General features: G+C 46.5%; 1 protein-coding gene across 1 annotated transcript in view; it reads right to left on the bottom strand.

Annotated features, from left to right (window-relative positions):
- LOC138580094 (transient receptor potential cation channel subfamily V member 6-like) overlaps positions 1–26,199 on the bottom strand; it is a 409,173-nt gene that overhangs the window by 83,632 nt on the left and 299,342 nt on the right. Inside the window, exons 7-10 of the mRNA XM_069650372.1 lie at positions 8,442–8,588; positions 1,407–1,628; positions 709–795; positions 462–538 (exon numbers count right to left, since the gene is read on the bottom strand). Of these exons, the coding sequence (XP_069506473.1) occupies positions 462–538; positions 709–795; positions 1,407–1,628; positions 8,442–8,588 (533 nt within the window). The remainder of the gene's footprint in view (positions 1–461; positions 539–708; positions 796–1,406; positions 1,629–8,441; positions 8,589–26,199) is intronic.

Raw genomic sequence — 26,199 nt, 5'->3', positions numbered from 1 at the left:
AGCGAATCTTTGGGGGTAAGCGAGGCAATGTCTGGATTTAGTGTGGATCATGAGCAGTTAACGGGGCTTTTGGCACTTGCCCGTACAAGGATACACTGTGGTGATTTGTGGATGTCATTATGAAAAATTCCGGCAAAACTGCCAGTCTGACTTTGGTTGAGGAACCAAAGCTATGTTTGAATTTTGATAAGAGTTTACACATTGCATCTTCAAGTCTCCAGGGGAGAGGTGCAGAGCGTTATGCAGAGTGGCCCTTTTGAGATTCTTCACAGTCAGTCACCCCTAGAAAGGGCAGCTGCATACAGTAGCCAATGGACTTCAGCAAAGGAGGAGAAATGCGAGTCGTCGGGATAATGTACAAAATCTATTAACTAGATTGTTAAATTGTTTGCACTAAAAAACCAGACAAATTCTAAATCCTAAAAATATAGAAACATACAAAAATAAATGTAGGGTCTTACATCATAATGTGGAAGGGACCTCCAAGCACAGTCTGTCCGAAGTAACTGGTAGCACCAACTCGAAGTATATCTGGAATCTAACAGGAGTTAAATCAAAAGTTAACACATTGTCAATCATCCTATCCCCCCCCCACACCCACCCACCTACCTACCTACCAGTTTTCAATCTGTACTCTGAAGCAATTTGCTTAGGATGCAGTGCATCAGATAAACCCCAATGAACAATATACAAGTGAGACCACCTTACCTCCAAGAGCAATATTGCTATAGCTCCGATCACACTGATGAGCTCTCCCACCAGTCGTAGGTCGTCCTCATATGTGATGTATGCCTCCTGCACAAAGAAAATGACCCACTGTTTAGAAAACTAGCTCCGCAAATGTCTGAAACAAGATTCTAAAAACCCTTGTAGGTGGGTGTCCTCCCCTGCCCTCTACCCCCATTTGAGGCATCCATTATCTTACGATCAAAATAACATTTCTCATCATCAACAAGGGTGAGCCCCTTTGCCCCATACCATGGTAAACCAAGTTGGGGGTCATTTTCTAGTTTTGGGCACTCAAGCTAAATAATTTCTTCACTGAACATAAAGAAACCCTTTGTTAATTCGTATGCACAGCTTGGCTAGTGCTGGCGATGGACTATGCATGGGAGTGTTGGACTCAATACCCACTGAATAAATCAGATGCATTAAACTGCTGTGGATCTGGTCTAACCGGGTGGTTGCATTTCAAATGAATAGGCATGGACATGGTTTCTGTTTGCCAACAAATCTTGCACTTTTGGAACATGTGAGTAGTGAATGGCCTCCGCATTAAGTGAATGTGTCTCGACTTCAGCAAATGACGTTTTAGTAGTTTTTTCTGGAGGGACCAACTGATGAAGAAAGTCATTCAAGATGCCAAAATCTCAACCCACCAGCATGCAAGTGCCCACCGCATTCACCTGCAAACTCTTCTGTACAGCTATTGTGATATCCCTTGTGCCGTTTGATGAATTTATTTCTTGGTCTTTCATCTTCAGGGGTCGGTAAATACAGCACATGGTAACACAGATCATGTACAACACGTACAGCGCCGCCAGGAACCAGAAGTAAGGGCGGCCAAAATGCTTCCATTTCAGGCCAACAAGCTCCTTCACTGGTGTCAGGTCCAGAATCTGACGTGCCTAAGAGGACAGGAAGGACATACTGAGTGATGAGAAACAGGGAGAAGGAAGGTGGGGCACAGGCGTGCAAAGGAGAAGTGAGACACTTTGATGAGAAAATACATAAATATCATGTTGGGGGTAGCGGAGTCAAGTGAAATAGATGTATAAACTAAGAATACAATCGGATCAAATTAATGGAGATGAAATGAGTGAAATGGCACGACAGCCTTGAAAGGGGTTTTTTCTGAACCACCAATGGGGAGGTGGTGGAGGAAGCCAACATTAGTGACCAGTACAAATACATGGTCTGACCAAAATCTCAGTAGGTTTAGTGGTTGAGAAACTAGGCCTAGACTACAGAGCTTGACTATTGATGTGTAGTACAGTTAACAATATAGAAGCTGGTAAATGCACTGTTGTGTGCGCAATAAAACATAATCAATAGTAACTTGATTATGGAAGTGATTTTTCATAAATTGCCACATGTGGTTTCAAGAAATCCAAGACTAAAGTAGGTAGGTTCAAGAATGGATCATTACATTTCACAACTTGACGGACAATGGATTGCAGGAAACCAGACTCATGGAAGTCACTGGCCTGTTCCTCAACCTCCCGTGTAATGCAGCGTCTCCCTCCACCCTAGCCCAAGCTCCTCTAGTGATAGGCAATGTCTACTGACTATTTCTAGTGTGCACTTCAGCTCAGGGCCTTCTCAATCTTACAACCTCCAGGATTTACCAATCACAACCTGCTCCAATGGAAATCAAAACACTGAAGGTTTCATTCAAATCCCTTCCTACTTCCTTCCCTGCCTCCCTCCCTTGCACCTCCTCCGTCCATCCTCTTCTCCTCCCTTGGGAGTAGGGTTGAGAACACTAATCTACATCATTAAAGACTCATCATCTCGTTAGTGCCACTACTTTCTGATGTTGTTCCTCTTTTACAAGAATATTCCCCTTTGAGAGCCATGTGATTCGCATCTTAAAAAGGTTCCCGTCGCCACACCATGGTGGACTGCCTGCTACCGGTCATCTGTCCAGCAACAAGACGTTCTGGCTGTCTGGCTGGGATGTGGATTGGGAGAAGACCGTTCCAGTTCACTGTTCCAACCAGTTCAGGAACACTGGACTCTTACCAGGCTTTCTTAGCAGGAACCCTCTGAAGGTGGAGGACCCTATATGGTCATGTTCAACCCAAAGAGGCAGGAAGACGGCCAACCAAGGACATGCAACAGAAAAGGCTTGAAACATGAGGAGCAGCCACTGAGAATATGATCACTCAGCAGTTATTGTCACAGAAAAGATCAGGGTGCATGGATGAAAAATAAATTGGTTCACCATCACAAAGACTGTTCAGATTGCAAGTCTTTACATCTTCACCACCTCTTTGCTACTAATCGGTCTATCGCATCCATGGTTCCTCCAGGAACACCCGTCTACTTCGGTCTTATTCAATCCACCATCTCTTTTACTCCTCCTGAAGCTTCCTCCTGCCTGGCTACCCCTTACCCGACCACCTCCTTTATACCACCCTTCACATCCACTTCCTCAGATATTCTTTTCTCCACCATGTTCTTCTCCTCTCACTCCCAACCTCTGTCTCCATCCTTTCCTTCCTCCAGCCACCTCCAAACCTGGAGAGAAAAAAACCTTTTCCAAACACCAAGACACATGATCCATGTGTTTTTTTAATATGCCTCTGCGCCTTGGTTCGGGGGGTGAAAACACGTGCATCATGTCTCCTTCTGGCTCGGGAGTCGCTCTGTGTGTAGTTGAACGGCGCAGGTCTTCAGCATCTCCTGCATGGAGAATAACCAAGGAGCCGTCCATTTTGGATTCCCTCTGGCTCCATGTCTGCCGAGCGGAACGGAAGTTACTTTGAAGGCGTACGCTGAGCAGGCTCTTGTATCTAATCCTATAATGAGTGCCGTTCGCTTTGCTGCCTTTGGGCAGTCTCCCCCCCACCCCCAAGTAGAATGAAGTAATTTCAAACCATGAAGCAGGTCACAAAAGGCCCACAAGATTCCCAACTCCTCTAGCACAGCCAGCAAAGTTCTGCATTACTCCTAATGGTGTTGAGTCCAGTGCGACAAACACCCGCCTTCTCAGCCAAGCATTGTGGGAATAACCAGGAGATCCTCTCCACATAAACCCTGGGCCCAACACCAGAGTACGTGGCCGCTCTCTTTACCTTAACTTTTCCCTTCACCACCACTTCCCATCATAAACTCTCTCTTGCTCCTCCTGAGATCTGGCCACCTTCAGCAAGACGCTTTCCCATCCCGATGTTTGTCCATGTGCCTGTTTATTTCCCCCCCCACACCCCTTGCCTCCAAAACCTACTCAATGCTCCTTGTATCACTCTCCAGCCATCTCATCGATCTCTGCAAACAACCCACTCCCGACTAGGTCTCTTCCTACTACGATACTGTTCTCCATGCTCCCCCCTGAGCTGAGGGTGGGGGGTCTTTTTAGGATCTGTGCTGTGTTGTGTAGTTGGGAAAGGGTTCAGATTAGCGGCTGCTCCTGCCTGTAGCTGGTTTCACTTTGGGCTGAGGGGGCCAGACCAAGCCCTTTATCAGGCTTGTCTGCCCTTTTCAAACTTACTCTCCAGTGTCTAGCCCTCTCTACTAACTGGCTGTGCAGGTCTCGGGTTTCCTGTTCCCTCACTGTGCTGTTTTCAGGCTGTAAACATTTCATGGTAAACGGTTTAATTACAGAGTGTCCAAAGAATCCTGGTTAACAGGGAATTTGCAACACTGTCACCGGGTGAAGGAACATCCACAATGAATTGTTAAGTTTGTGCATACGTGGGGCCCTGGTTGGAAAGCGGCACACTTATAACATTATCACATGCATGAGTCTTTGGAACTAGTGGAACGTTTAAAACAAATCATGGAGTTGCAAAATTGAATCAAGCCTGCATCCCTGGTCTCACAGGAATCTTGCTGGAGTTGGGAAAGGACTCCTCGGACCCAGCGGGTGTTGCGATTACTGTTTTGAGAAGTGCTCCTAACGCTACATACATGGAACGGAAAGTCATGGTTTTCTTCTTGTTCAGACTTTGGGCCTGTCTACGAGAGCTTCAAGCTCTTTTTTGGGGATAGGGGAAAAAGTAGGGTGTTTTAGAATTGTCCTCTACATAGCAAAAGGCAGCAAGTGACGGTGACCCAGGGATCCTCACCATACTTCCTCTGTGCCAGCAATCCACTGGCGTGGGGGGAAGCACCCAGCTCTTCTGAGATATCCCATTGGTGGCCCCCAAGCACTTATGTCACTTATCATGAAGTCAAGAGGTGAGAGACACCATATACAAAGTCCAGTTTCTTACTCCGATTGCTCTCTGAGAAGGGCCAGCTACAGTTCACACATGCCCCTTTCCCTCTGTCATTGTAGCACCCCCGGTACACTTCTGTGGATAGTCCTCCAAGCCGATGTTTCCATATATTGCATGCTTAACTCTACAGTCCTTTCCAAGCAGACCCGGTTCATTTACCACCTTAGAGATGTGTCAGCACTAAGACACCGTTGTAGCCGACGAGAGTCTGAGGAAAGCCGAGGCGAGAACCTCCCGATACCCCAGTTACACTGCACCACACAGACGATGCAGGACACAAGCTCACGGTAAGAAACTCATGGTGACAACAGAAAAGACGGACATAAGCGATTACATTACAAGGGTGTTTTATTTAACTATTTTATTTTATAAAACACCAAACCTAAACCTGAGATGGGAGCAAGCATCAACCATCAAATGAAATATAAAGCAGTCCATGTGGTGTCTTGTCAAAGTAAAAAGCCTATACTAAAAAAAAAGAATGATTGCAAATTCCTTAAAATTAATTACAGAAAGAGTGTGGGGTAGGATATTCTAAACAAAGAAGAAAAGTGTTCCCAAATAAGAGGTTGGGATGGGATTGCCTCGAGGTCTCCCTTCCCAGGTGTTTAGCACACGACAAGGTGTGACTTACACGCTCAAGCCTTCTCAGCACGAGCTAAAAGTTTCGTAATGAGCTGTCTCTTTGTAATGAAGTATTTTGCCTTCGAGGCCTGATGCTCAACAAACAAACACAAAGTTCTGTTCTACAAACACATTTGGTGATGGCTTCACCCCTGGGTCCCCCCTCTTCTGGGCACAGCCCCCTCAGAAGTCGTATTCAACAAAACAAGACAGTGCCTTTCTCAGTGAACCTTCGGTGATAACTTTGCACCCCCCTGGATCTCCCTCAGCTGGGCTCTGACCCCAGATGACAAGGGGGGACCCTTTCCTTCCACTTGTCTTGCAATGCTTCTAGCTTTCACAAATCGTAATGTCTTTTTAAACAGGCTTTCGGTCTTTCCCTTGGGTGTCGGCCTCCCTCTGCCGGGTTCACTCTCGCCACCTGTTTATTTATTTATAGCATTTGTTACATGCCCAAACCCGGAGGTATCGCGGCGTAGGTTACATAGGAGTACTTATCTGGTTACAATACAAGCAGGATTCGTTGCATAATTAGTTATCATACAGGCAAACACAGTTAGGGAGACAAAATAGTTACAGTACCGGCCAAAGCGTTTTCAGGATACGGTTTTGCAACAGATTATTCACTTTATACACCCCGTGGTCAGGTTCACTTCATTCCACACACTAGTCTAGATGGTCGGCTTCCCTCTGCTGGGTTTACTCTTGCCAATTTTCACGAAACACAGTTCATATATTCATTTTCATCATGCAGGATTCACTTCCCTTAGCTTTCACAATTCTCTGTCGGTCAAAAACTTTCGACGGTACAGAGGATTTTACAAGACCACTCGGACCGTTCTTTGCCTCTTCCCAAGGCCTTCTGGTAATGGTATTCTTTAGCGTTGGGTAATCACCCAGAGTTTCCTGTGTGACCACCCACGTAGTGCCGGACTACTCTGTATCTGGTTTTCCCCCTCCTCCTTTAATAGTATCCTTTTGGTTTTCAAAGTTAAACTTAGCCTTTGGCTACTCAACACAGTTCGGTTTCTTATCTACACTCCCCTCGACTCACCAGCTGTACTAACTGCTTGGCTTTCTTTTGGAGTCAAGGTTGGTACCACAGAGCTGACCGTCTCCCCCCGGCTTGGCAATCAGCAGAGGAGGGTCTTGCGCACCGTTGACATCTAGTGCAATACACGCTGGATATTGTTCTCAGCCTTCCTCTGCAGAGGTTTCACAGGCTTTGGCCGGAAAGGGCAAGGTCGACTCTCTCGTTGTCACCCTCTCAGTCTGCAGGTCTTTCTCCTCCTCTTTAACTGCCATGCTGTGTTAGCTCTTACATAGTGCTCTCCGCCTTGCTCGTCCTGTGCTCTTGTACTCCACCTTTTATCCCTTTGGGGAAAGGAAAGGGCCGTAAGGTGTGCGTTATTCTGTTTAATTGCCTAACTTTGCCTGACCCTGGTATTGGGAAACGTCAGGTAAACGGCACCGCTGTTAGTCCATTGTCATTCGTATTGTACAAAAGTATTCGTGTGGAGAAAGGGGGGGGCATGTTTTGATATAGGATGGGGAAAAGGTGTCAAAAGAAGGGGGATACCGCATCTCACCCGTTGGTGTCCCACTCACCAAGGACCACCCCACCCCCCATCCAGTTGATCTTCCCTCACTGGTCCACCCCCAGGAACTGCATCCATTAGAGATGGCTGTGACATGGCCACCAGGATGACAGGTCTGAAGGGTTTAGCCAGGGAGACATCGTCTGGTTTCTCACATCACCCTCTCATTCAGACAGCGGTGCCGGCACATCTTGCAGAGCATGCTACAAAAAGCTTAGGGAGTAATGTGCAGAAAACCCTTTTGCCAGGCTTGAAAATGGCAATGTAACTATTTATGCATTTGGTTTCCATCACTTGGCCTCTCATTAACTCGGATAAAAGATTAGGCAATCCGTATCTAAAGAGAAACCATCCTAATCAATCACAGGAAAAAAAAAACCTGGGGACGCCCTAATGCAAAGGCAAAATAACCTATCAGGGACTGGGATTCAGACAAGCAGGAGAGGCACCCATTATCACATCAACTACCCTATGAAAAGGGGTACGGCCCTGCAGGCAGGCTAACATCCAAAAGGAAGAAAGGGGAGCGAGAGACTGGGTCGTAGGCAAGGAAAGACTACTCTAGCGATAGGAGGCTATAACTTTATCAAATGTCAAATCCCAGAGCCCCTGAAGAATCAGAATAAAAGAAGAGTATGACAAGGACCAGCTGCGTGTTATATCTCAGTCATTGCCCAAAACCAGAGCCAAAGAAAGGAGAGACACCACAAAGCCCCTTCCAAAGGCTGGTGAAAGGTGTCCAACAGTAGGAGATTCTGCCTCGTCCTGTTTGGATATAAACCTTTCCATTGTAGCTAGTCTCCCCTATGGCAACTAGCACTGCTCGACTGTAGTAAAAGCTCAGGTATGGCCTGCCAACTAGTGCCGTGTAACACTCACCACACTCTCTCACAGACATCGGGCCGATGCAGTACACCCCTGCAACCACAAGTCCCTAGGACTCAGCAAAACAAAGAAATATATTTAATTAGCAGCTTCTAATCCCAATTGTTCCATTGCAAAATATGACATTATTGAAGCTAAAGATGCCATATTCCATGGTGTGAGTGTGCAAAGAACATTAACAGAAGAAAAACACAAATTGCATACATGGTTAATAGCTAGAGTTGAATTTGTGTGTTGCAGCATTTCCAGTTTCAATTGCCTGAATTCCATTTCTAATCTCTACATAATCCTGGCAAGCCACAGCTGCACTATAAACTATTCCAGATTGATTCCATGAATTACATGTATGGATATCAGGAAGATGTGTTACAGCAATGCCTGCACTTACCTCCCTCTTCTTGGCCGAAACGACGAGCTCCAGTACGGAAAGGTCATCACCCCAGGAATCGATTCCCGAGAGATCGTACAGGGTGGAGGTCATGGGGCCAAAGGTCCACTGCACGTGCTTCCTTTTTTGTACCATGTGATTGAACATCTACTGGGGCAGTTAAGGGTACACGTTAACAGGCATTTACAAACAAACCAACAAAAACATGCATGCAGGACAACGTCAATGAGTGACCAAGATGGAGTCGTACATGAATGGCAGGCAAAGGAAAATATGAAAAGGCAAGATGCTCTCCCCGTGGACCCCTGAGCTCTGCTGTGTTCCTCCTGGCATGTCCTGCCAGAACCCCAAGTATCAAACCCTTATGCTCCCCCCACATGCTCCACTGCATGTACCTTCTCCTGCACTCCTTTCCCCATGCTCCTTGCCCCCAAACCCACTTCACCAGGAGGTTTGCCAGTCTCCTTGCAGTCTTTTCTACTCTCTTCCATGCGGTTTCCCTCAGATGTTCGCTCTGCTACTTCCTCCACCAGTGGTCAAGCTTCACTCATGTTGCTTCCTCTTCCTTGTGTTTCTTGCCCTACGCTCCTCCCTCGCAGCCTCTACACTCTGTCGCCATTCGCCTCTTTCTTCCCACAGACGGGTCTGCAACCTGCAGCTCTCCAGATATTTTGGAATATGACTTCCATGACTCCTCACCCGTGACTATACTGGGTAAGGCAGATGGTAGCTGTGGTCCTAAACATCTAAACACAAATGTTGCCTATGACTCTGTTCCTTTATTGTCCTCTGCCTCAGGTCCTCTCGCCCTCTACCCCATAACCTTGCTCCTTCCAACCCAGTGCTTCCCCACCGCCCCCTCCCCAATTTGCTTTGTTTCATCAGAATAGAGGCATACATGCCAGCATTATCCATTCCATTTGGGAGATGCTAGTGCAATCCTGGGTATAACTTTGCCCAGGGGTGTTGCTGGGTCTGGAAAAGATCTGGGGCTATGCTAATGTCGGGACTGTCGGGACTCTGGGCTTGCTAGCCATTTGGGAAGGGATATTTCTGTATGCCTTCCTGGCAATTTTTCTAGTGAGCAGGTTGCTCAGGTGGAACACAAACAGCCTTGCATGACTCTCCTCATAGCTCTGGCATGGTCGAGACCGCTATGGTACCCCATCCCGATCAAGAGGTCAGCAGCGGAACCCATTTGCATTGGAAAACCTATAGGAAGACAGAGCCTGATGCACCATCATGGCCTGGCAACCTTGGCTCATGGCATGGCTCTTGAACACTGCTTAAAAGGCCATTTAAGTCGAACAGAAGAAACCCCCTTACGAGCCAGTGGATAAATGTGACAATCTTTCTTACACATCTGCCTTCCTTTTGGACCACACAACTAGCAGGCAGATTGAGGAGACTACGCTATGCGCCAGTCCTATGGAGAGTTGCAAGGTTTTTGGCTTCCAGCAGGCCCACCTGCACTCCATTTCCATCCCGGAGTGCAGGCGAGCAGAGGCCCATCTCCTTGTGTCCCCTCGGCCCCCCTTTCAGCAATCTTTCTTGCTGGCGTTTTCTTTTTTTCACATATGTGTTTTTTTTCTCCCCCTCCTCCACCTGCTTTCCTTGTCTGTTTTATCTCTCCCAATAACGCTCCCCCTCCCCCCATAGGCCGCCGATGACCTCATTAGTACAGCCCCACTGCCTGTGCAGGCCCTGAGGCAAAGGGAAGCTTCTATGCAGCAAGTCCAGACTGACTGTTCACTGGTGGAGCATGCAGCGCAGTCATCAACCAGCAGCGGCTGACAAGGTAAGAAAGGTACGGGTGGGGGCTGGGGGGGGGGGACACAGCCATTACTGCTCCCTATTTAACTGTCCCTCCTCTCTTATTGCTCCCATTAGCAAATCTTTCAGTCTGCTGTACATCACTCACAGTTGTAAGTTATGCATATCTGGCATGAAGATATTTTGTCTTAATCACATTGGGCTCCCCCCCCCAATCTCTCTAGGTAAGTGAAATATGGGCGATTCTGAAGTCAATCCTCGTCACTGGCACCCTCACACTGCTCCTCGAGCACTTTCTTGTGAAACCTCTCCTCAAAGTGCCAGCAAACCCGTTTGCCTGCACTTCTTGGGCCCTTCTCCTCCCTCCTTTCCTCCCGGTTCTGCGCTGCGCCTCCTCCTCCTGTTCCTCCTCCCCCGCTCCCATCATTCTGTTACTGCACTTGCACACTCTGAATTGTCTCACGGCCTAATGGGCACTCATTGTTTTTTTTCTCCCCATCTTCCCCCTCCCTTGTCTTGATGCGCCTTGAAACACTGTTTTGCTGTATAGGCGCATTATAAATACCCAAAAAATAAAATAAATTTGGTTGTAGCCCCTGAGCTTCTATCTGGGGCTATAACCGAAAGACCCAGGCTCTAGCCCCTCCAGCCACCCCTAGCAACGATACTGACTTTGCCTTCTGGGGTGTTTAGTCCTACATTTCCTTTTTCTTACTCCCCCTCACCCCCCATGCGCTTTTCCTGACTAGGATTTTAGCGTTTCACTGCTTTGGGTGCCTTGGACCTCTCTAAATGTTTAAGTAAATTTTCTTGGGAACTACCATTCCCAAGAAATAACATTATCCCAGTCTTACATCCCTTTTTCTTTGTGGGACCAGCACACACCACCCTATGTGGAGTGCTGGGGGGTTACTTAGTAATTCCTTATTCCACTTCTCATGTGACATTGTCTGTTCACACTAACATACATTTACAGTGGTTTAATTTTACTACCAGGGTGCATAATTAGCACAGGAGGACCCCTCAGTTGCAGTACAGCACCCATGGGTGTCCATTTTCCCAAAATGGCCTGGTCTTTTTTCACCATTTACTGTTTGTTAGTTTCTTTTGGACTGTTACTCTGTTAGTTGAAGCAGGTTTGAGTCCTTTGTGAGTTTTGCCTGTGGCGGGCTTCCCGCCCAGGCTCCAGTGTGTCTGGAAAGGCAGGCAGGGTCCCGGAACTTCCCTGTCCTTTGTCTCTAGGTTGGTGTGCCTGAGTGGAACCAGTCCTGATTGGCTGAGCGGCTGTCCTGGAACGACAGCCACCCTGCAGTGTGATTGACAGCATAGGCTGTGAATGAATGGGAAAACAAAAAAATAAAAATATCGCATAAAACGCAAGGTTTTTGGAACTAGAGGCAGAGTCGACCACTGGAGAGGAACATCTGATGACATGATGAGATGCCAGCAGCACACACCAGGACTGCAAAGTGCCCGGTGAAGCCCTGCAGCTGTGCTGACCCCGTTTTCATATCGACTGGGAAGACCTGTATGGGATGACTTCCTCCCTTGAGCTAGTGTGACCAACTACCCCCAAGAGAAGCTTCCATTTGGCGCATCCCCTCCCCGCCGTCTTGCTGTGCCTCACCAGAGCTGCAGAAGCCCAATGCCAGGGGTACTGTGACCATTGACGAGTGCATCGTCTTGTGAAGACTGAATTCATCCAAATCTTTGTGGACGTCCATAGGACCCTACAGAGCAGGAAATCTTGATCCAGGACCGAGGGAACCAGCTTCTTCTAACCAGAGATTTCATTCATTTGCCGCAGAGGAAAAGGCGCCAAAACCCTGAAGTGTTGCTGAAACAAAGGAAATCCATTGCTGAGGAGTCCCTCTCCAGAGTTCTGCTGCAGGAGCCTGCCAGACGTCCTCCCTCATGTCACCACAACCAAGGGCCAGGAACAAGGGTCTACCAAGCTGTAGCAAGGCTGGACTACTGCATCAGCTTCTCTCTCAATCTTCCTACTTCTACTCGGTCCTCTACAACTCACCCAGAACAGAACGCAAGACTTCTCCTTGGCCTCAAGCCCAGGGACTGTATCTCTCCGGCGCTGAAATCCCTCCACTGGCTCCCCGTGGCTGCAAGGATCAAGTTCAAGACCCTCTGCATAATCCACAAGGCTTTCTGGGGCCAGGGCCCGCACTATCTACAACGCTCTCTTCCTACCTAAACGCTCTCCCTCTAGAACCCTCTGCTCGTCCTCCTCCAACTCTCTGCGGGTGAGTCGCTTTCTGAAACAGAGATTTGGCAGTAAATCTTTATCCTCTGCAGGGGTCTTCCTCTGGAACAGCCTCCATGCCTCTCTCCGTCTTGAGCCGGAGTACCTTACGTTCTGAAAACTCTCTTCCTCTCTCAACTCTCCTCCTCTCTCCCTCTCACCTGCTAACCTCTGTTCTTTATCTCTCCACCCTCCTTCCTCCTATCTAACTCCGTTCAGTTTTTGCTGACTGGTTGCCTGGTTCACCTCCAGAGCCTTACAGGTCCCAGGCTCCCCCATGGCAGTCTTTTGCACTTTCCTCCGGGCCGCTGCACTATGTACAGCATTACTGCACTTTCAGCTTGCGCTCCTTGAGCGGGGCAAACTCTCTGCACTTAACCCAGGGCCCTGCTGGACTGGACATGTTTGTTCCCCGCCACTCTCCTTCCTCGCACCTCTGTCTGTATGCATGATCTAAATGTACTTGGACTAGTAATTTAGTATGTCCTGTACCCCCTCACCCCTTTTTGTCCCCCCCTCCCTAGCTTAGTTGCAACTGTAAAACTTCCTGGACTTGCACTAGAAGAAATGCCATCAGGCCTACTATGCTAGTTTTTCTGTTTAGATCATTCGGAAACTTCAAGGCCTAAGAATTATTACGGTATTCCCTTCCCACTTTGAAGCACTCTACCTGTGTATAACTGTTGTATAAATAATTACAAGGAGATGTCCAGCTGGAACATTTTTCTTCAAATCACAGGTACTGTGGGGCTTGGGGTGTCGCCTTTTAGCCATATTGTGCTTCCTGTCTTGCAAAGTACTTTTTGGAATTGATCTCAACTCACCTGCACTGGCCTAACAGCTTGTGCTCTCTACAAAGTAGCTCACTTGAGTTACTGTGATTTCTTCTGAACTTACTAACTTTGTGAAGACTATCAAAGAAGTGCATCAGAACTCTTGACTTTGTCCATTGACTTTGGCTGTCCTAGCTCCCTAACGGCACTCCTCTGAACCCACTGGCTTTGGCAGTACTTGCTCCCTTATAGCATGAACCCAGCTTAAAATGGTGCCAGGATTATTTTATCTGAGGTTAGTCCTCCCTTTACATGGGAAGACCATGGATACGCGCCATATATGAACAGGCACAGGCCGGCCCGGCGCAACAAAGCAAGTTACTTGTTTTGATGCTCCATTAGCACCCTTGGCAGGGGAGCCAGCCAATCAGGAGACTAGAAGCACGGGACAAATCTCCCAATGTTAGCCCGCTCTCCAAGCCACCTAATGGCTGCGTTCCCCACCTGCCATCTTCCCTCCACCCCTGGACTCCTTTTTAAATAATCACCCCTCCCCACTTAACTCATTGGGGCGGCAGTACTCACTGCAGCTGCCACTTACTCTTTCCCTTTTCTCATGCGTGAGGTTGCCATGGTAAGGGAAGAGGGGCTCTGTACGGAGCACTGCCTTCCCTTTCCATGGCGGCCATCTTTGAACAGTTTTCATTCAGTGAATGGGACGCCTTGCAGCGTCTCGTTCAAAGGACAAAAATACTTTACATTAACCCCGTCCCAGCCCATGGGACAGATGCTAATGGCGTTAAGCATCCGTTCCAAGGGCTGGAATGTGTGGTAACATCCCAAGGCCATCCCGCTCCAATTCATCATTTTAATTCTTGCTCATTGCCCAGTTCTTCTGCCCCCTCTTGCCCTGCTGCGCGCTCAGCTCTCGTCCATTCCGGGCCTTTGTTGTCTTCTGCTTCCATTGCCATGTTGCTTGCAGTGCTCTTGTTTGGATTCCTCGCCTTCCTAGAATCTCCCTGCGGTCTTAACCAAGGTTCCCTCTATGTGGGGTCTGCTCCATCTGGTAGGTAGGAGTATGCTGCATGGAGTCCTCATTACCACCCCCCATTGGAGACCCCACACCTGGACACAGGACTGACGAGCTTCACTCCCTGGTGGATTCATGGTCTTCCAACCAGTCACCTGGGAAGTAGCAATAAAGATGAAGCACGCATCGGGTAGTAGCGTCATTGCGCGCTCGCCTGTCTAGGCCCATGCCGCGCTCAGCGGATTCTCAGAGGAATGCTGGCCCACATCCAGAGAGGGATCTGCTGATTTTCATACATCTCTCTCTCTCTCTCTCTCTCTCTCTAAAGAGAGAGAGAGAGAGAGAGAGAGAGAGAGAGAGATGCCAGCTGCTACAGGACTAATAATTAAAAGTGCTGCTCCGAATGTTGCGTCACTAAACCATCTATGGCACTATTGCAGTAGGTGTTGCATATTGTGCAATGCAAAAAACTGCTCCCGTGCCCAGTCTGCTGCAAATGTGTCCATTGCACAACGCATGCAATACTGCGATTAGCATTCGTCCACTGTAAATGCACGTGGTGCCCCACAGGTCCACTGCACGCTTCGGTACAAAGTTATCTTAGACCCTGGTGCACAGAAACAGGAAGTCAGGAAGTAGCAGCACTAAAGATTGTGCACAGCAAAAGCAGTAACTGCAGCAGGAGGGGGCGTTTCATCGCCAGGTGAAAAGGCCACCCGCTCCTAATTTCTGACATTGCAAATGGGAAAGAAAAAAACTAAAATTGCTCCAAGGCGAAAGCACGAAAGGGAGCAAAAGAGAAAGAGGGGAAGAGACTATGTGGTGTCCACCAGGAACACGTGCGAAATAGTGCCTTAGTAAATTAAAATTCCTAAAAGAGAGGTTTTCCTGATCACTTCACAAAGACGCAGACAGCAGGCATTCCCGTTCATGAGTGTATCATTACAGACCGTGTGAGGGTCAGGGGGACCAGGCTTGGGTGGAGGGAGCCCAACGGGCCCATTCTAGCCGGACATGTGGCGCGATCCGACTCAAATCAAATGAAAGAAGGTCAACGTCTAATGACAGCAGTCTGTCTGCCTGGGAGGCCACCTGTGACGGCGCCAGACCAGTACCACACCACCAGGTTATTTAGATCCCAACTCCATTTCCATCATCGGAAACATGGGTTTGAACGGTTCGAGGTTAATGACGTCCATCCGGCAGTTTCCGATACAATGAAAAGGTCTTAACCAGGTCTCTTCAGCTTCTTGATTTCAAAGCAGCCCAGCACCCAGGCACCCAGCCCTGAGTCACAGAAGTTAGCTGGGCAGGTCTCTCCTTTCTGGACAACCTTACATTTATTATGCATTTCAGAGGGCAATTACACTTTCTGCACAGTATTAAATCATTGGAAAGAAACAAAACATCAACAATGCATACTTTTTCAACATTCAATTACTAAAAATCAATGAAAAAAAAGGGGACATCAGTGCAATGACAATGTTTTTTTATGGAATATACTTCCATAATTAAATCCTTTGTGTGCCTCAATCCCAGTAAGATTTAAAATCATTGTATAAAAGAAACTAGCAAGTCAGTAAGGAGTATTAGAGTTTGCATTGGTCCAATTGGAATTGCACTAGTTAGTATTATTTCACAGATGTACTCCCCAAGACTCCATCAATGCTGATCTCACACGTAGAGCAGTTAGTGCATCGCCTGGCCGCTTCTCACATTTTGGCTGGTTCATTGCGTAGTTCCATACATTGTGGGCCACCCGACCCAAAGAGCACGTTGACATGCTATAAATTGACTTCCACAATTTCCTTTCAACTCCCGCCAAATTATACCCATTACACCGTAGGATTCATGGTATAAATTGCTCAAATGCAGACAACCGGTTAAAAGTTGAACAGCCGTTTCCAGTTAGAACTTCCCTAACCTGCAAAGGTAAGACCCAGTCTCATCAGAGAAGGCAAGCAGTTAAGCTGAAGTTTGAGCACAATGTCTTCTATTTGAATTATCACAGATCATCAAATAGGAGAATAGTAAGAGGTGTAGGAATGTGTGTGTGATACAATGCTGAAATAGGTTTTTGCCTTGGAGGTATTCCAAGTGAACAATTCCATCCCACTCATGGGTTTTTTTGTGAGCATGCTCTCAAATATCTTTTTGTGCTCCGTATAGTCCAGAAATGCTCCCGTCTTTCTAAGTAATACCTCTACTGCATCCTTCCACTCACTCGTTTGTACGCAGCCAGCAAGCTGCCTAAACCAACTATATTGTGTGCCTCCAGGATCATAGAGTATTTTATGCAAAAGCATACATCTCCTGATGGTCAGTGTAGTCTCCAGCGATACCAGGCCTACTTTCAAACAATTGTCTCCACTGGAGTACCTTGCGGGAGCCCCAATGCTCGTCATCAGAGACTGAGTTCTAAAATCTTAAGCCATTGCGTTTCATTGTCCCTAGAGCATATATAATGCCTGGTTCTATACAGGTATGGTAAACCTGTATTAACCCTTCCACTGAGGATCCTGCTCTCGGCGTAGTTTAGTTTTCTTATCATCCCGAACTTGCAAAGGGTTTGTTTGTTATATATTCCCCATTTGAATGTATAGAGCAAGTCGGGTGATGAGTGCCCAAATAAACTTATGTACTGACTTTCCCTACAGGCCTACCGTCTAGTTTCCACACAAAATTGATGGTCTTTCTCTTGCGTCCAATTTCCATGATTTTTAGGCATAAAATTAATTTAGTGCCCTTTGCAGTCCTATTGGGGTCCTGTCTAAAAGTATGGAGTCATCAGAAGCTTATCTGCCTATTCCCCATTTTAGACGACATAACGGACAAGCCCAAACTCCCCCACGTAAAGATTAAATGATGCCAGGACACACCCTAGCTTTAGGCCGTTACTGCATCTCTATATTATCAGTAATGAGGCTGTCCCGTCCGAGTCTTACTGCCGCCAATGTCTCCATATGGAAGAGCTTAATTAGGTGCAAAAGATCTTCTACCCCAACCTAATTTTTGCCAGAGTCAAAGGCTTTTGAGAAATCGACAAAGGCCACAGAATGATTTCTATCCTTGTATGCCAAGGTCTGCCAAATTAGATAATTCAATACCCAAATGTTTTGATATGTCCCCATTGTTTTATGAAAACCTGTTTGTTGCATTGACAAAAGGTTAATCCACTCTTGGCAGGATTTTCATTGGTCCATAAGAAGGGTGCAGAATAGCTTTCCGGAGTATCTACCATAGCCAATAGCCTGCCATTGGAAGCTACTCCCCAGTCTCCCTTCTTGTGGACTGGGGTTAACAATAGTTTTTTTCACAATGAAGGTACATGACCTTCTTTCCCGATCTTACAAAACAGTTTTGATAAAATAGGGGTCCATACCTCAACATTGTCCTTCAGTGCTATGTTAGTCCTGGGGGCTCAGGATCCTTTCAACCTCTCAATGGCGTTCTCAACCTCTCCCTCAGTAAAAGCCATTCTATCCCCATAATGAAAATGGAGCAATGAGATAGGTGTTACTTGTTGGGTTTATTGCCAAATATCTCCCTAATGTAACCCGCCCATTCTTCTTGCCCAATAGGGTTTAACACTGCATGTTCATTTGGGTCTGTCATTTCTCCTACTTCATGGCAGAACTTCTAAGCAAAATAAATAACGTTCGCCATCTTGGCATCCTACAAGAGACATTGGGCTTTCTTAACCAATTTTTGTATTTGGCTTTTGTGTTTCTTATTAGATCTTGACATTTTATAAGACTAATTAGACCATTGTTTCTCCATCTTGTCAACTTCCTGATCCTTCTTAGATTCTCCGTCTTGACCCTTGCAATTTCGGCATCATACTCCCTAGACACTGGTTCGGTTACTTTTCAATTGTTTATCCTCAGCTTTGCACGGTCTCTCCGAGAAGCAGAGCCATCTCCTCAATCTACAGGTTTAGTACGTTCAGTTCAACTCGATCTGTTGCTGTACGTTTGTTTAATGCTGCTACATTTCTCGCCAAGACTCCAAACCCTTGCTGGGCCATGTACACTTGGGAGACAAATTCCCAACATTGTGTGATCACTATATGGGGTGATCTGGGTAAAGCGAAGGTTCGGTCCAGGCTCACGAAAGCATTGTCGATCCAACTTCTACACTTCTGGTTGGTTCACGTCAATGGGTCGCCCAAACTGTCGGGAGTTTGATGGCGCCAGGAATTGCAGTCCCATTGATGACATAACATTCACCCATTTGGCTCTTTGAGAACACACCATTTTGCAGCTGCTACCATCGATGGCCAGTTAATACCACTATGGCAGTGCCTAGAACATGCCTTTACCGTGCCTTCACAAAAGCCCAGACGGTTGGCATTGCCATTGCTTGTTCCTTTGCAGGGTGTGCCTTATTTGTATTTGTTTCCTTCTCTATACAATGTTTTTTCCCCCCATTTTAAATCCATAACTATATCACAAATATATATATAAAAAAAATAAAAAACAGTTTCAGCATCTACGGTAGTTCCTGTTGGGGCTGGCCAATAAAGGGCTCGTCCAACAAGGGGGGTATGGGGGGGATATGCCTGCCGCCTGTTCTCACTGAAAATGACTCAAAAGGAAAGAACTGGTGGGGCTAGGTGGACACGCGTGGTCAGAGGTGGTCATTTTTAAACAAATGCATGGCTATGTACTCCCACCTTACATTCCATCTCCCTCATATTTTCACTTCCAATGCCAATAGTTTTGGCTTGTAGGTGGTGCTTTTAGCGCAAACTAATAGCGTAAAGTAAAAATGGGTGCAGTTTCCTGCTCATCATGTGTGCATGGTAATGTGACGAAAGGAGGCCTTGCTTAAAGTGGCAAGGAAATGGGCCTTAAAATGTCTTCAGCAAACTGACATATTCCATCAGGTTCCCCTGCAGAGGATAAACTACTCACAAAATGAAAGAACGCATTGCAGAAGCGTCAAACAATACCGCACAATTCAAATACATTAGCATGTGCACAAGTATCCACGTCGTGACCCATTCCACAATTTATTATTGATATTCTTTATAAGGACTTTTGAGAATCTTATAAGATCTTACATAAATCCCACTTCAAACTTATTAGATTTGATAAGAATTTAATAAAACATTTTCAGGTCTTTATCGTTGTTTGCAAAATCGCATTAGTTCCTCACAAGTTCTTAAAAGCTTCTCCTATAATCAATTTATCTATGGAGAAAATGTCAACAACGAACATGACTCATTTTGGATCCATCTTTTGTGAACAGTAAATTGAGAAACCTGAGGGTATACTCCTAATCCCGATGGGTCCTCTGCACAGGGAAAGGCCATCGCTTTTGGATTCCAACCCTGGGGGTGGACAAGCGAGGGATGATCACCTGGGTGGAGGTCTGTGGGGTGTGGGATGCCCTTGGGGGAGACATGGTATCCCAGTTTCTACTACTAATGACCAATCCAACTCTTCCCCCGTCTTCATGGGGTATTGTAAATCAACTCCCCCGACTTCCTCATACATAACTACAAAAATTAGTGAGATGAGGAAGCGACAACTGGGAGTAATGAGGACTAGTTGCTTCCACCACTGTAGTACTGGAATGAGGAAGCGATCCACAGAGCAGTAGAGGTCAGGCATGTCCCCTTAATGATGGTCAGGCAGGGCTATTTGTAAACCAGCACCTGCAGCCTGTTAATGGGCTGCAGGTGAATAAAAAGCCCCAGAAAATGGGAGAGAGAGAGGAAACAGTGATGGGAGCAGTGGCGGTGAAATTGCAGCAGCAGAGATGCCAAAAGAAACAGCGAGGAGATGTCCTTGTGCAGCACGCCTATGGTTCAGGGAAGAGCAACCTGGGAGCTGGGGCTCTGTGGAACCAAAGGAGCCTTGGATGGGGAGCCATGTCAGAAGGCTGACTCTTTTTCTATTGCTTGAAGTGCTTGTTCTCCTGTGGCCAGAAGCCGGGCCTGAGGGGCAAGAGCTGGAGCCCCGACGCAACAACCAGAAGGCCAGGAGATTGGAGCTGCAGGAACTCGCATTGAAGCAACCAGTGAGTTTCTAAGCGAACAGAAACCCAGTATGCAAGTGTTTGATCTTGTGCACAAGGTTATTTTGTATCGGGAGTTGTCGCGTGATTTCAAAGGTCTTGGTACAAATCCTTGCAAACCAACAAACAATAAGACGTGTTAATTTTTAAACAAGTAGGGATACTTTGTTACATAAAGGCAAACTACAACGGTATATTAAAATGAAGTGAATAAAATTAATGAGTGGTTTACATGAAAACCTTAAAAACATTCTTGAATGCCAAAATTGAAAACTTGCGGGAGGTCAAGAGTGTGGAGTGTTGGTGTCCCTCAACGTTGTTTCTGGCAACCCTGCTGGCCCCTCCCACCTGCTGGAATCACTGCAAAACCCTGCCAGCTACCTGCAAGGGGGAAGTACGCACGAGGTCAAGGGCACGGGGTGTTGGTGTCCTGGAGGGGGTTACAAACCAGTGGGGGGGGGGGGCTGTCCCACTGCTATTGAGCATCACCTATTTGCTATGCGGAAAACGAGGGGCAGCGTTATCTTCCAGCCCCAGGCCTTCAGCTAATCTTGCTTTGCATCGTCTTATTCTCTGCAGGATCAGTGAGGACGAGGAAGCCAGCAAGCCAGGTAAAGTGAAATCACTGTACCACTTATATTATATGGTCTCTCCCAACTGTTTGATCTGCATCTTTGAGACCCTGAGTCGAGCGTCTTGTGCGACTAGTGAACTTCGCGCCTTCCTGTAATTTCACTGTCCAGCCACTCTATGGTCCTTTGATCACAGGGGACATTGGTCTATCCCTTTTAGTAGTGGGGAGACGTTTGGTTGAACTTGGTCAATCATCAGGCATACTCCACCTTATCAGGAATGCGTTCAGGAAAAAGAGGATGCTCCTCTGCCAATTTACCCCAACGTCCCTCGGCTCGGGTCCGCTCCGGCTCCAAAACGGAAAATACTGACCCTCAAGAGGACCAAGAAAAACCCACCTCTGAATCCAGTCACCCCGGCTCCCTCAAGCATTACCGACCCAGCACCCTGCTGCATAGTTAACCCTGCCAACTCCTTTGGTGAGGTGCATCTGCCGATTGGTGAGATTCAACAGTTTCTTGGTGTACCTAAAGTACCCGGTGGTGCTGTGAACTCTATATATAGAGAGGGGGCAAATGATGCTTTTATCAACACTGTTCTGGCCGTGGAGGCACTCGACATCTGGCCCTCCCCTGTCAGAGTGGCTTGGGGCATTCAGAGTCGGGTTTGCAGGGGGGGATTGTAGCTCCCACTGTTCATCAGATATACCAGACTAATAAACAGCACCTGGAGGGGTTAGAGTGGTTTGAGCCCGGCAAACGTATTTTGAGTCCCTGTTCCAAGCCCTAATTAGCCAATGCAGGGTATTTTCTTGCCTCCCCCACACAGCAAGTTAGGTTGGCCAAAGGGCTATAGTACTCTAACCTGACCTATACCTTTGTTAACTATAGGGGGAGGGGGGGGGGACTATCACTCAGCCCAATGCCCATGCAGTACTAAACAGGGGCAGCAAGGCTGGTGAGATTTTAGCACGCACATTGGGGGGTAACTGATTCAATCGCATGGGCTGTTCCATCCAATCTAGCAACTGATGCTGGCGGAATGGTCCCTGCTACCTCTGAGCAAAAAGGGGAGGAAGGCCGAGGGTCAAGGCAGGTCCACTGTAGCTGCAGTAAAGTCATGTCAGAACTCCTGTTAATTAAAAACATGCTAATGTCCCAGATTGAAGTTGCCATCAAAAGGGAAGAAGTGGGGAGATGTCCAACCAACCAGACAGGAAAGAAAGGGACCCCGAGTACGACAAAAGGCCTGAGGATAGAGGACCCCTCCACCCATGAGCCCGCTGTAAATCTTCTCCAGTCTTAATCATGGAGCTAGTTTGACAAAATGTGCCATTGTCAATCACAAATGGGGTAAAGAGTCATTTCACAACTCAGACGCCAGAGAGACCCTGTTTTCTCCTTCTCGATTCCCTCTAGGCAGATCGACAGCATGCAGAGACCCAGCACACCCCTGGACAAATGTTCTACCCAAGTAGACCGCTAATCTGTTGGCTTAGGAATTGCCAAACCGCCCAGAAAGCTCCAACAGATTTTCTGAAGCCCAGTCAGTTTATTTTGCGTGGGAGTCTCTAAATTGTCAGTAAAAAGGACTGAATCGAAGGCAGCACTCCAGTGTTTACACTGGTTGCATCAGGTGAGGGGCATCAGTTTCATACAAAAAAGGGGAACCACTTCCAAATCGGATACTGTTGAACTCAAGTTCCGTGATTCCAGACTGGTTAGGAACATACTGAACATTAACGTGGCAGGTGTAACCCTCTGGAAAAAACAGCAATTAATGTGAGTGCTTCTCCTTGGGACCCAACGACTAAGAATGTAGTTTTGTCAGGAGCGAATGCTGTCCCTTTAGGCAAAATACCCGCAGGTCACCTCTCTGGCCAGGGGTATCGATGTCCACTGATGCTTAATCCAGCCTGAGAAGTTCTCACACTGTCACCAACTAATGCTGGACCCTAAGACCTCACTGTCGTGGGCTGTTTATTCATATTACTGTTTGTAATTGGTTAATGTTTTGAATTTATAATTAATGTTGATGTGCAAACTTTCATGGCTTTCAGCCGAAATAAAGTTAACCAAACAAAATCAAAAACAAAGCTTGACAAATATATCTACACATTCTGAACACAGCACGTAGAGAAGACCGCTACTTATGATGATTCTAAAGAAGCGTTACCATTTAAATAAATACACTGTATGCCAAGTCCAAACGTGAACGAAGCTTAAATTGCAAGCATTGTTCTGTAGAGGAGCAGTTCCATGCCTCTGCAGGAAATCCCGCCCCCTACCAACTGTATGTTGGAAGCCTGGGATTGTGCCATGCTTGACACCAGCAGTTGTGACCATACCAAGGTGAATATTTCAAAGAAGGTACCCACTGAGAAAAACCTTTCAAATGTATTCCAGAAGAGACTACAATCTGAGGGAAGAACTACGCGAAGGAATGCAAAAGTTAGCAAGAAGAGGAGCTGGTGACATCACGGGAGACGAGCGGGACGCCCTGAGAATATTGACGGATGAGGATGCATGAACCTTACAGAAATTGATGACGAAGTTAATAATCAAGTAAACTTTCATATGCGAAAAGAAGATTGCACGTGTGAGAAGCACTGCAGAAAATGCAAGCCGTTCAATAACTGTACCGATGCTGTAACGCAAGTAGATGAAGTAATCTTAGAAGCTGGCTATATTGAAGGATATTTGTACTGCGCACTATCACCGGAGTGGTCCCCTGGCAGATCTGAAACACAAAGGGGGGGTAGGTTATGCGTGTTAGTAAGACAAAGGTTGGAGAAGAGCAAGGAAGCTGTGAAGTACTATTGGCAGCTTTGGTTCGGTTAACACTGTTTGCCAAGCATATTGGTGTGTTATTCGGTTCTGAGTCCGTTGTGTGCTGTTTGTGTGGTGTGGTTGATGTTGCAGAATGGTGAAGTGCGTGCGGGTTGCTGCGGCTTTAAGGGGTGTGGTTGTGTTTGGTTCGAGTGTGAGGTGTGTGAGGAGTGGTGAGGTTATGAGAAGTTTTTTTGGGGGGTTGGTTAGTATCCTTGTTGTTAGGAGAGATGCATATTTCTATTGCGTCTCCTTCATGATTTAGAGAGGGTCGTTTCCTTTCGGTGATTACATTTCAGCGTGATAAGGCTGTCTCATCTCAGTCATTATGCTAAGTTAGCTACTTTCGTGTTTCCATCTTTGTAATTGGCCTGTCCTTTTATCCTAGTTTGTCTTTGCTGTAACCTAGTTTTTTGGATTGATTTACTTGCGAGCTATGCCTGTGCCCCACTTCCTTTGAGTGGGTAAGGTTGTTGGTAGTGTTGGGCATGTATGCCAATTTCGGTCCTCATGGGGTTTTTGCTTGTGTTCTATTCCACCTAGCGTCATCTCTCTTGTTCTTGTAGGAGTTTCCCTTAGTCGGTCCTGGGTGTTATCTGTGCCATCATATATTATGTCAATCTGTTCTTTGTGTTCCTGTTTGATTGTTTCATTTGTTTCAATTTGGTTCAGAGGTGTTGAAGAGCCACGTTTTTAGGAGTTTTTTTAAGTTTTACGTGGTCTTTGGTGTTTTATTTCTTTCGGGAGGTTGTTCCAGGTTTTTGTGGCTAGGTGGGAGAAAGAGGAGCCCCCCAGTTTTTTCTTGATGTATGGTTTTGGTTCCAGGATGATTTCGTTGCTTGATCTGGAGGAGTTTTGTTGGCTTGTAGATTGTTATTTACGTTTGCAGGAATTCTGCTCCCTGTCAGCTGATTGCCCTGTGTGTTATGCACATTGTTTTGAACGTGATGCAATGTTTAAGGTGACAATGTAGTATTTTTAGTGCTGGGGTGATGTGGTCTCTTCTGGATAGTTTGAGGAGGAGTCTGGCTGCTGCATTTTGGATGTGTTGTAATTTCTTCAGGAGGTATTATGGCATCCCGAGGTAGAGGCTGTTTGCGTAGTTGATTCTTGACAAGAGGGCGATGATTGTCAGCGTTTTGTGGGTGAAGGAGAGGATAGGTAGGATTCTTTTTGTTGTGTGAAGGAGGAAGAAGCATTTCTTAATTATTGCATTTACTTGTGGTTCTAAGGTGAGGGCATTATCCATTAGGACTCCCAGGTTTTTACTACCTTAGATGGTGTGGGCGTGGTTCTCATTTCCTACAGGGCATGTAGGTGATGTTCTCTTGGTTTTTGGAAATAATCATGATTTCTGTCTTTCCTGGGTTGATTTTCAAATGTTGTTGTTCATCCAGTCAAAGATTTCTTTTAGACATTCTATTAGGGTTGAGTGATCGGCTTGAATATCTTCGATTTTGTAGATTATTTGAGAGTCGTCTGTGTAGTTGTAGCATGTAATGTATTTTTTGAAGATCCCGATTACTGGAGTCTGGTAGATGTTGAAGTATAGTGGTGATAGTGAGTATCCTTGTGGTACTCTACAGTCGTTAACTCATGGAGTAGATTTGAAGGGTTTTATTAAGCAGTGAATAGACTGCAGGTGAAGCCGCTTGTATAGAAGCTGGACATCGGTGTCATTAATTTATTAAGCCTGGACCCATCGATAGGAAAGGCAGAGAGCTGTATCGCAGTCAGTTAGTTGAGATTGTGGAAATGCATTGCGAGGCTGTTTGGCCTGGTGTCAAAGCTGAAGCAGCCAAGACTGGTTATCTATTCTTAAAGGCGGTGAACGTGTGAAGCTGAATCATCCCTGGTTAAGGTGGAAAGAAAGAACACCAAGTGTGGCAAGTGTTCTTCATTTAAGACATTTAAATGCTACAAAAATGACCAAATCGTGGTCTCCTGTCACATGGGCCAAGGATTGAAATAGAGTTGAGCGTGGAGTTCGGGAACAATGATAGTGTGTGTGCTCGCACTCCCTTATATTCCCAGAGACAAGAATACTCTACAAGGCCAAGTTGAAAGACAATCTTCATGGCAGAAGGCATGGGTGGAGAGACGTGGGGCTAATTGGGTGGGGATGTAAAGTTAAGTCCACCTCCTGGCACCTGGGTTTGAGTTTATGTGCTGCTAAGTGAACTTAATGTTCCAGACATGGCACGAGCGTACCAACCAATTATAGTGGGCCATATAACGATGGGCCTTATAGTTTGAAAGCCAATGATATACTGTTTACTTAATAGTGTTCAAGATTACATATTTTAGAGTTAGGCATAAATTGTCCACCCAAAAGTAGATATCCAATCACAATCCCGCCTCTTATAGATAGTATACTTTGATGTTCCCCTTGAAACTAACACAACCCGTCGTAGGTGTTCCTTATTTTCCACGTAGTATGAGGACACGTCTGATGTATTTTTTGTATAAAAGGCTGTTTTCATGTTAAATACACAGATCT

This window comes from Ambystoma mexicanum, chromosome 3p (genome assembly GCF_040938575.1).
Source record: "Ambystoma mexicanum isolate Mex_15411 chromosome 3p, UKY_AmexF1_1, whole genome shotgun sequence".
NCBI classification, from domain to species: Eukaryota; Metazoa; Chordata; class Amphibia; order Caudata; family Ambystomatidae; genus Ambystoma; species Ambystoma mexicanum.
This window is presented reverse-complemented; position numbering and strand designations above follow the sequence as displayed.